Source organism: Mya arenaria, chromosome 16 (genome assembly GCF_026914265.1).
Source record: "Mya arenaria isolate MELC-2E11 chromosome 16, ASM2691426v1".
Taxonomy (NCBI): domain Eukaryota; kingdom Metazoa; phylum Mollusca; class Bivalvia; order Myida; family Myidae; genus Mya; species Mya arenaria.
Window position 1 is genome coordinate 48,959,770 of NC_069137.1, and position 12,446 is coordinate 48,972,215.

General features: G+C 35.5%; 1 protein-coding gene across 1 annotated transcript; it reads right to left on the reverse strand.

The window, feature by feature from the left end:
- Nucleotides 1-4,016: 4,016 nt before the first annotated feature.
- Nucleotides 4,017-11,629, reverse strand: LOC128221760 (fibroleukin-like). Its single transcript, XM_052930362.1, has 7 exons — nucleotides 11,611-11,629; nucleotides 11,285-11,437; nucleotides 11,090-11,125; nucleotides 7,384-7,511; nucleotides 6,745-6,841; nucleotides 5,457-5,621; nucleotides 4,017-4,276 (listed from the first exon to the last, which is right to left on the reverse strand). Exons 2-7 carry the CDS (start codon nucleotides 11,298-11,300, stop codon nucleotides 4,017-4,019), a joined length of 702 nt encoding a protein of 233 aa, XP_052786322.1. The 5' UTR covers nucleotides 11,301-11,437; nucleotides 11,611-11,629.
- Nucleotides 11,630-12,446: the final 817 nt, after the last annotated feature.

The window sequence follows — 12,446 nt, forward strand, 5'->3', positions numbered from 1 at the left end:
CAGGATCCTGCTTAGTACGGGTATGTCCGATTATTAGAAAATAGTAGTTTCTACGCATTCAGGATTCTGCTAAGGGTATTTCCGATAATTAGAAAATAGTAGTTTCTACGCATTCAGGATCCTGCTACGAGTATATCCGATAATTAGAAAATAGTAGTTTCTACGCATTCAGGATCCTGCTACGAGTATATCCGATAATTAGAAAATAGTAGTTTCTACGCATTCAGGATCCTGCTACGGGTATATCTGATAATTAGAAAATAGCAATTTCTACGCATTCAGGATCCTGCTACGGGTTTATACGATAATTAGAAAATAGTAGTTTTAACGCATTCAGGATCCTGCTACGGGTATATCCGATAATTAGAAAATAGAAATTTCTACGCATTCAGTATCCTGCTACGAGTAAATCCGATAATTAGAAAATAGTAGTTTCTACGCATTCAGGGTCCTGCTACGGGTATATCCGATTATTAGAAAATAGTAGTTTCTACGCATTCAGGATCCTGCTACGGGTATATCCGATAATTAGAAAATAGTAGTCTCTACGCATTCAGGATCCTGCTACGGGTTTATATGATAATTAGAAAATAGTAGTTTCAACGCATTCAGGATCCTGCCACGAGTATATCCGATAATTAGAAAATAGCAATTTCTACGCATTCAGGATCCTGCTACGGGTTTATACGATAATTAGAAAATAGTAGTTTTAACGCATTCAGGATCCTGCCACGAGTATATCCGATAATTAGAAAATAGCAATTTCTACGCATTCAGGATCCTGCTACGAGTATATCCGATAATCAGAAAATAGTAGTTCCTACGCATTCAGGATCCTGCTACGGGTATATCCGATAATAAGAAAATAGCAATTTCTACGCATTCAGGATCTTGCTACGGGTTTATACGATAATTAGAAAATTATAGTTTCTACGCATTCAAGATCCTGCTACGAGTATTATATAAGATAATTAGAAAATAGCAATTTCTACGCATTCAGGATCCTGCTACGAGTATATCCGATAATTAGAAAATAGTAGTTTCTGCGCATTCAGGATCCTGCTACGAGTATATCCGATAATTAGAAAATAGTAGTTTCTACGCATTCAGGATCCTGCTACGGGTTTATACGATAATTAGAAAATAGTAGTTTCTACGCATTCAGGATCCTGCTACGGGTATTTCCGATAATTAGAAAATAGCAGTTTCTACGCATTCAGGATCCTGCTACGGGTATTTCCGATAATTAGAAAATAGTAGTCTCTATGCATTCAGGATCCTGCTACGGGTATTTCCGATAATTAGAAAATAGTATTTTCTACGCATTCAGGATCCTGCTACGGGTATATCCGATAATTAGAAAATAGTAGTATCTACGCATTCAGGATCCTGCTACGGGTATTTCCGATAATTAGAAAATAGTAGTCTCTACGCATTCAGGATCCTGCTACGGGTATATCCGATAATTAGAAAATAGCAATTTCTACGCATTCAGGATCCTGCTAAGGGTTAATACGATAATTAGAAATAATAGTTTCTACGCATTCAAGATCCTGCTACGAGTATATCCGATAATTAGAAAATAGTAGTTTCTACGCATTCAGGATCCTGCTACGAGTATATCCGATAATTAGAAAATAGTAGTTTGTACGCATTCAGGATCCTGCTACGGGTTTATACGATAATTAGAAAATAGTAGTTTCTACGCATTCAGGATCCTGCTACGGGTATTTCCGATAATTAGAAAATAGCAGTTTCTACGCATTCAGGATCCTGCTACGGGTATTTCCGATAATTAGAAAATAGTAATTTCTACGCATTCAGGATCATGCTACGGACATTTCCGATAATTAGAAAATAGTAATTTCTACGCATTCAGGATCCTGCTACGGGTTTATACGATAATTAGAAAATAGTAGTCTCTACGCATTCAGGATCTTGCTACGGGTATTTCCGATAATTAGAAAATAGTAGTCTCTAGGTATTCAGGATCCTGCTACGGGTATATCCGATAATTAGAAAATAGTAGTCTCTACGCATTCAGGATCCTGCTACGGGTATTTCCGATAATTAGAAAATAGTAGTCTCTACGCATTCAGGATCCTGCTAAGGGTATATCCGATAATTAGAAAATAGTAGTCTCTACGCATTCAGGATCCTGCTACGGGTATATCCGATAATTAGAAAATAGTAGTCTCTACGCATTCAGGATCCTGCTACGGGTATTTCCGATAATTAGAAAATAGCAGTTTCTACGCATTCAGGATCCTGCTACGGGTATTTCCGATAATCAGAAAATAGTAATTTCTACGCATTCAGGATCATGCTACGGGTATATCCGATAATTAGAAAATAGTAATTTCTACGCATTCAGGATCCTGCTACGGGTATATCCGATAATTAGAAAATAGTAATTTCTACGCATTCAGGATCCTGCTACGGGTATATCCGATAATTAGAAAATAGTAGTCTCTAGGTATTCAGGATCCTGCTACGGGTATATCCGATAATTAGAAAATAGTAGTCTCTACGCATTCAGGATCCTGCTACGGGTATTTCCGATAATTAGAAAATAGTAGTCTCTACGCATTCAGGATCCTGCTAAGGGTATATCCGATAATTAGAAAATAGTAGTCTCTACGCATTCAGGATCCTGCTACGGGTATATCCGATAATTAGAAAATAGTAGTCTCTACGCATTCAGGATCCTGTTACGGGTATTTCCGATAATTAGAAAATAGTAGTCTCTACGCATTCAGGATCCTGCTACGAGTATATCCGATAATAAGAAAATAGTAGTTTCTACGCATTCAGGATCCTGCTACGGGTATATCCGATAATTAGAAAATAGTAACTTCCACGCATTCAGGATGCTGCTACGGGTATGTCCGATAATTAGAAAATAGTAATTTCTACGCATTCAGGATCCTGCTACGGGTATATCCGATAATTAGAAAATATCATTTTCTACGCATTCAGGATCCTGCTACGGGTATATCCGATTATGAGAAAATAGTAGTTTCTACGCGTTCAGGATCGTGCATAGGGTATGCCCGATAACCAGCAAACTGTAGTTTGCACGCATTCAGAATAATATGTCCAATAACAGAAGAATTTACGGAAACCTTTATAGATGAAGGCAAAATCAATCAAATGGCAATTAAACGGAAATGCAATGCAAGCCTTTTCGTTTCCATGTTATCGACGATAAAATAAGAACATTCTCGAGATTTAACTTTAGATTTATAATTGATAAGGTTATGATTAATCTTCAAAAGTATGTTATTCACAAAGAAAACCAAATCAACAATCAAAGTACAATTTATTTAAAACAAAAACCTCAATTTATTAACAATTAAAATCAGATCAATACACCCATCATTTAAAACATAATTTATGCAAATTTAAAAACATCATAATTAACTAGAACAATCAGCACAATACATCTACCAGTATTACATTTATTTAAAAAGAAAGCCATTAAATTAACAAATACATTCAGAACAACACACCTACCCTAGAGACAGTTACTTGAAACAAAACCCTCTTGAATAACAAGGACATGCAAAATATTACAACCTCTCTCAAGACTAACTAGTAAAATCAGCAAAATACATATACCATTAATAAATTTATTCGAAATGAAAGTGTCTCAATCATCAAATTAATTAATTCAAAAACACACACCTTATAGACAGTTACTTGTAACAAAACGCTCTTAATTTACAAGGACATGCAAAATATGAAACCTCCCTCAAGACATTATCTTGAAATGAAAACCTAAATCATCAACTAAATGGTTAAAAAAGCACCCTCCAATAGAACATTTATTTAAAGCAAATCATCCTTATTAACACCGAAGTTCAGAGCTATACACCCAACACTTACAAATTTATTTATAAACGAAAACATCTGATAAACTAAAAAGACACTAACCACAAACCCATATATGGTATTCTGAATCTTAGGCTAGACTAGGACCTGAGACTGTTCGTAATCATGGCTCAGAGCAATTCTTAGTTACTCGATCTGAACATCATTGAAGACGTCTTTAGTCCTTCGACTTTAAAAGATTTATAGAAAAATTCAACAGAATTGTTGGTGTACGGTCCGTTCAGGTTATTGCCTACACATTTATTGAACCACCAGCCTCCTCCAAATGCTTTTGCACAGTTAAAAATTTGCCAGTTGTCCTGGTCCTTGTCGTACGTTGTGAACGGTTGGTGGTTGGTACTATACCGAGTAGCAGTTTCGGACAGAAGGTAGGAACCAGACACTGTAAATATATCATTTATCCATCTAAAATCAGTATCATTTAAGAATATAGAAAAAAAACAACCTATTACTAACAAACACATAATTTGGTTTTATATGTTAGTCAGATAATACATAGAGGATCTAAAATAAGTGTTTATTTTGTATCGAATTTATCAAACGAGTTTATTTTTAAACGATAAAAACGAGGTTCTGCCGAGCTTTTATCGTTTTAAATGACGTGTTTAATAAAGTTGGTACAAGATAATCACGAATTCGAGATTATATTTATAACATAACCATTACAGTCGAACTCTAGGTAAAAAGTTCTTTAATTTACATTCTCGTGTTCTAGTGCGAAGAATTACATTATGTGTTAATAGGATGCTTCATCCGCAGGAAAAAAATAGACCGACATGAACACATTTTATTTGCAATAAAAAACATAATTCATGTCCCAATAGTTAGTTGACACCGACAAGATTTCTTTCGAAACTTCGTTTCTGATATTTGTTTACGTTTTTGGACAGCGCGTATGAATACATGTTTCTGTGCTGCAGGTCCCTAATTTGCATAGTGAATACACTAGTTATATATGACAAGTATTGCATTGGGTTATATCACTCCAGCGCCGTAAGTTTTGTTATGCATATCTTTATGCAACAAATCAATGGTACAAAGTATTGAGATAAAACAATTGTAGCGATATTTAGCGCTCTTTTAACAGGGGAAATTGTGACCACGTAGCTTTTAGGTGAAAACCTAAGCCTAAACCTTAACAAATGGCTATTATATTTTATCTTAACACAAACCGTGTTTTTCTTTGTTTTAAGTCAAATAAGCGAAACATAATAATGCATTAAAATCGAAAACATTTCTTTTATGCATATATCCAAACAATGAAGAGTAAAAGGGCACGCCATGCTAGTTATTCAACGTATCTAATTAATTAAACAATATATCAGCTTCTAATAACTTCCAAGACTTACCTACGGACAAATAAAACCGATCGCAAACATACATCTTATGGGCAAAAATATGTTTTGAATATAATTAACTATACTTACTTAAACATCGATAGAAACCTGATATAATATATCATTGTATGAATCAAATTCAAGAACACCATTTCTATCACCATTTAGAGACGTATTGTATCAAAACAGTGTATTAACTCCTAGTAAATATCATGAATAACCTACTTCCTCTTGAGTTGATCCTCCTATCAACGTTAAAGTTGTAACGTTGTGGTTGGGAAATAGAGAAACCCGAGTACTCATCGAACCCAGTAGTTCCGTCCCGCAAACTTACGTCCACTCGTAACGTCATGTTAGCCCGGCTTGTCATAGTGTGAAGAAGGCCCAGACCTGTGGAATATACACATTGAATCTTTAATTAACACTACAGCCCTGTTATTGGACGCTAAAATGATAATTACTATGTATGTATTATCATTGAAAAACTGAATACATGTATATCATTATGAGCTTTCATGGATGTGCAAATTAACAGTTTTGACATATTTTTCACAAGTGAATACACCCATGTGTCTTTAACGCTTAGGTACACATTTGGTATTAAGACAACTGAATAACGTTCCTATGTATTCAATTGACGAACGTTAATGCAATATAACACTAAATTCTAGTGTTTCACAACTCCCAACACCATACATGAAAGGAAAGTTCTACTTGTGTAATGATATCATAATTTTATTGTTTTTACATACGTTCACTAGAAATCACGTTTATTTTTGTCAATCCGAAATTAATTGAGCTTTTCAATAGTAAACCCCTCAAACAAATGTAATCAAAACAAAATTTTACAGTGAATCATGCAATTAAGTAATTTAGTCCTTGGTGACTCTCATGCCCTTACATAGTAATAAACCAAAATTTCACAATCCATAACTGATCACATTAGGACGCTTAAAATGTCACAATTCTACTGTTGGGGAAAGGGGCAAAAAGGTGAAACAACACATCTTTTGGTAGATTAAGGTAACCACGCGATGACACTTAAACCTCGGAATATAACGACATATGTACATGCACTTTTAAGAACAGAAGATAATTGTTAAACAAGCATATTAGTCCACACAAAAAAGAGTTTCAATATTAATAATTATTACGAGCTTGACGCTTACGATTTAAAAAACCTTTCATCTCAAAACGATGTTAAAATATGGACAATATATTACATGTATTTGGTTTATACTTATTTGTTTAAGCTCAATTGTGAAGAAAGCTGATAGCTTTTAAGATCACTTTCGAGTCTGTTTTTCTTTGGCAAAAACCAGTACTGGTGTCTTTTTGGAGAGGCAATGAGAAAATAGCCACAATTTCTTGAGTGAGATACGGACACCTATACCACAAGACAACTCTCACTCCATTTGCTTATTTCAGTTCATTTTCTGTGATGCATTGGAAGGCTACATTGATTTGAGTAAACAGATGTACGAGATAATTTATCGTCAACTTAAGAACTGACCCATCCAAAATTCACCAGACAATGAGCCAAATCCTCCTTCGTAATCCGCAAAGCTTCTGTTGAAGTCAACAGACCCATTCCAGCGTCTTTGAAACACCTACATATAGAAGGCAAGGTTAACAATTAGTACAGTACGTGTTTACAACAGATTCAGTTGCTGTTCTTGGTATTATTGAAGTCGTCGAGGTAAGGCGATTCCCTTATAGCTTGAAAATGAAATAAAAGTAAGTCGAAATTAGGCTGCATTAAAGTCGACGAGTCGTATTTGAAAATTTCCGTACAAAAATATTCCAAGCTATGCAACTTGACCAGTATCTTGAAGCATATGTCCTATAATAAATAACTCATCATCACTAAAGTGGAGGCTCTAAGCAGTTGATATATTCAATTCGTGTATTTGTTTGTTTGTTTTTGCATTATTTTGTATACTGTATAAAATATTATATCGAGAACAAATTAAGAATACATGTATTTATAAATTTTCAATATGAACCTACTGTACGATAGCAAAATAACTAGGCCTTAGTGTAAAAATAGCTCGACATGAATAGACAACCATGGCTCTCTACGAATGCGATGTTTGATTAAATAGTCTTTATAAGAATTACGTTACCTTAATATAAACACAATCATACTCACCGTCCAACCCCCACCCTCGGTATCCATATCGCAGTAAACTTCAACTTTCCTGTGCGTGTTCCAAGGCGTGTTTCTGTACACACCCGACCCGCGCGAGAGACCCAATCTTAACACATCGCTACAGTCATCTGGTGAGAATATATATAAGGTATATATCTAATTTTGTATTGAAATAATGCCGCAAAATAATAATGATAACTTGCAATACTACCAATATTTATGCAAAAAACTGAAGAAAAAAGCTCAGTGGCAAACAGTTTAAACATAAGCCCGGTTTAATGGCACTGGGTAAATGCCAAAGACATAGAACATAAAATCACAAACAAGAAACATAGAAGAACAGCACAGAACTCCACAAACAGCACATTGCATACATACTATATATAAAAACTAGAATTGTAAGGTACCACCTTGGAACGATCAGTAAAATGTAAATTTCAAACCAGTTTATGTGCACAAACCTCACTCTTATCCCAACAAACCTTAATAAAGATAAAACACAAAAGGTAAATCTTATCAAAGTATGGATTAACTTGAGGAAACTCATCACTAAAACAAATAATAATAATAATAAACGAAAAGGTAAACCCCAAGTACTTCTATGATTAGAGATCCCAACTCTATCTGAGGACGGAGGAATACAATTCAGAGCACCTAATGCAAAAACTTTTCAAAGATACCATGCAGTTATTGTTTGAAACTAATAACATGACACACAGTATGCCTTATAAACTAAAAGGTTTAAAACTGTGTGATCATATAGTTTAATAATAAAAAGCATCATTGTACATACACTGGGAACAAATAAGGAAAACATTATTAAAAATAAAAGCGACATGTATTAGCTAATCTTTCCTTCCAAATGATTTGAAAATGTAAAATATTTGAAACAAGTCCCGTTGTTGAAGGCTTAAACATAAAACCCGTTAAATAACAGAGGTTCCAAGCAAGAAACACAGAACAACAACACAAACATAATCAACGAAGAAGTTGACTCTTGTAAGATATCTTAAATAATCTGTTTTGAATTTAGGTTTAGTTAAACATGAACATTGACAATACTTTAAGCAAAGGTATCGACATTTATAAAATTAATTTGTGTTATATTAAAACAACGAAATAATGAACAATTCTTACATTTGACGATACGCGGTGACTGGTTGGATGGTATTGTTCCAACGAGTGTGTGTGTGTGCGCGCGCGTGTTTGTGTGCATGCGTGCTTTCGTGCGTGTGTGCGTGTGTGCGTGTGTGTGTGTGTATGGTAAGGATGCGTGTCGTTGTGCGTGCGTGTGTATGGTTGTGTAGGAGTTGGTGTGTGTGTGTGTGTGTGTGTGTGTGCGTGTGCGTGTGCGTGTGTGGTCTGAGTGTGGTGTCCGTATGTGTAAATGGGGTGTTTATACGCGTGTGTGTGTGGTCTGAGTGTAGTGTCTGTTTGTGTGAATGGGGTGTTTATACGCGTGTGTGTGTGGTCTGGGTGTGGTGTCTGTATGTGTAAATGGGGTGTTTATACGTGTGTGTGTGTGTGTGTGTGTGTGTGTGCGTGTGTGCGTGTGTGCGTGTTTGCGTGTGTGCGTGTGTGCGTGTGCGTGTGTGTGTGTGTGCGTGTGCGTGTGTGTTGGTGTGTGTGTGTCTCTGTGTGTGTGTGTATGTGGGTGTGGGTGTGGGTGTTGGTGTGGGTGTGTGTTGATGGCGGTGTGTGGGTGTGGGTGTGTGTTGGTGGGTGTGTGGATGTGGGCTTGAGTGGGTGATGGTGTATGTGTATGGGTGCGAGTGGATGTGTTGGTGTGTGTGTGTGTGTGTGTGTGTGTGCGTGTGCGTGTGCGTGTGTGTGTGTGTGTGTGTGTGTGTGTTTAGAGTGTGTTGATGTGTGGGTGTGGGTGCGTATGTTTTTTTGTTTATCTGTGGTAGTGGCTGTGTGTGTCTTTAGAGGGGGGGTTATGGTTGTGTGGGTGTGTGTGTGGGGGGGGGGGGGTGGTGCTGTGTGGTTGGTATGTATACCACTATCGCCATTTAGCTTTTTGTAGTTATTGTCACTCATTTCTTTAGCAAACTTCATTTTTTGTTAATTTGTCTGGATGATTTAATTCACAAGAAGAAAAAGAAATATTCATTTTATTCAGCATTAACTTGTTATCATATCGCATTAAAGTGTTTTCTTTATTTTTTATTTGTTCTTACACTGGTCATTCATTTTCATTTAGTATTATTTAAAAAAAATCCACTGGTAGATGTTAGTTAAAGTTATCTAATGTATAAGTTAGATTTTCGTTGTTTCATGCATTAGCCGACATGTTAAATATTGATTATTTGTGACCCTAAAGTATTTCAAAATTATGAAATGACTAACATTCATTGATATAATAAGTTTTTACGGTTTTTAAAAATGATATTCATGAGCATCCAAAATACACATATAGGTTGGTCGGAATATTTACGCTTACAATTACAAAGCCGTTATCAAACCCCATTTTCAGCTACGTCCTATAATCATTAGAGTACATACAAAACTCTTGAGTACCAATCATTATGAGTACCAATCATCATGAGTACCAATCATCATGAGTACCAATTGTCATGAGTACCAAGCAACATAGATACGAGTATAAAGCATCATGAGTACCAACCACCATGAGTACGCAGCATCATAAATACGAGTACCAAGCACCACGAGTACCAAGCACCACGAGTACCAAGCATCATCAATACGAATACCAAGCAACTTGAGTACCAAGCATCATAGATACAAGTATCAAGCAACATGAATATTAAGCGTCATAAATAACAGTATCAAACACCACGAGTACCAAACACTTTAGTACCAAGCATAATAAATACGAGACCCAAGCACCAAGAGTACCAAGCATCATCAATAAGAGTACCAATCATCATAAGTACCAAGCATCAAGAGTACCAAGCATTATTAGAACGAGTATCAAGCACCATGAGTACCAACCACAATGAGTACTAAGCGTCATAAATACGAGTACCAAGCACCAGGAGTACCAAGCATCACGAGTACCTAGCATCACCAATGCGAGTACCAAGCATGACGAGTACCAAGCATCATAAGTACCAAGCATCAAGAGTACCAAGCATTATTAGAACGAGTATCAAGCACCATGAGTACCAACCACCATGAGAACTAAGCGTCATAGATACAAGTATCAAGCACCATGTGTACCAAGCATCACGAGTACCAAGCATCATCAATACGAATACCAAGCATCATGGGTACCAAGCATCAAGGGTACAAAGCATTATAAAATCGAGTATCAAGCACCATGAGTACCAACCACGATGAGTACAAAGCATCATAAATACGAGTACAAAGCACCATGAGTACCAAGCATCATGAGTTCCAAACATCATAAAAACCAAGCATTGTGTATAACAAACACCATGAGTACCAAACACCATGAGTACCAAACAATGTGAGAACCAAATTTCATAAGTACTAAGCATCATCAGTACAAAGCATCATCGGTTACAAGCATCATGCGTACTAAACATCATGTATGATTAAGGACTATTTTAAACTATATAATATATATATTGTGTATTATATTATAGCAAAATATTGCACTTCTGTTCAAGCATTCGATTTTTTTTACTTTAGCTTACATGATAATATGTCCATGAATTTAGCAAGCTTGAGTCCAAAGGTATACTTAAGGTTGTTCTTTAAATTGCTAAAATCGTTTTACCTGCCATGGCAGCTGGTGTTGTTTGCGGAACAGTTGCTGAAAAAATATATGTAGAATTTGTTTAATATTTTATTCCAACAATGTTAAATTATGGTTCTGGTCGTCTGCTCAGTTTTAAAAAAAAACTTATCGCAACGTAACCACTACCATTTTTATAAAACAATGGCTTAGAAAAAAAACGTTCTAATTACTCACGGCATCTGTTACACATTACTGGACACGTGACCTCTGCGATTGTTGGGTCTTGACAGAGTTGCGGATTTGTCCGGCAGCCGGTCACATCCAAGTCAACGCATGACCTTGAAGCTGTAGTCAAGTTCAGGCAAACCGCCCAAAACAATACGATTGCTGAAAGGAAAGCATTTCTATCTCAGAAAAAAGTGCATACATTTGACAAACGAGTATACGTGTTTAAGACTGCATTGGACGCTTGTTAATGAGGCGTTTTTATTATGCTATTTAATATAATAGTTTATAACATTTAAGTGTTATATATAGTTTGAAAAAATGAACTAATTTACCTTTCCGTTTGTCCGATGCCATTCCTTCCTTTAAACTACTTAATAATAAGTTTAATGTACAGACAGTCATCCTTATCTGATATTGATAACATTTACGACCTTATGTGCGAAGCAGTACTAGCATAATTATTGCTATACATACAGCACGTATATCGCATAGATTTGCACAAACACGGTTAAGTCTCTACGCTCAAGTTCATATAAATTGATGTTTAATCCTTTTCGAAGAAACAGACAAAACAATACCGCCGCAGTTGAAAAATTATTATTTCTGTTCTATTATATGGGTTAATAACAGTTATATGCGTTTGCGATTTTATCGATAAACCGATGATGGCGTTACCGATCAGAAATAATACGATTGATTAGTACGAACAATCATATCGATATTTTTCTTATGGTTTATGGCATATGTGTTTTTTATAATCGTTACTGGTAGCTGTATGTGTTACGATGGGCAAATAATCATGAATATACAACGACTTATTCAAATTAGTTTGTCCCATTAGTTTGGCTGTCATTTTATCATTTTCATAGATAAATTGGAGACGTTTCAAAAATACAATCATCATCGTATAATAAATAAATGATAACTTCATTAAAAAAGATGTTGTTAATATGACAACTAAGTTAATGTTCATGCATTTTTATCTCCAACGTTATTACGGTACAAATCGTTATTGGGTATTGAGATGGTAATATTTCGCATAATATTTTCTTAATAATTACCTACATTAGTTAATGATAGGCTCTTTGCATGTGGCTACTATAGTGTATTTTTTATTTACGAGAAACATGAGCACGAATTACATCTATAAAACTAAATAACACTAAGC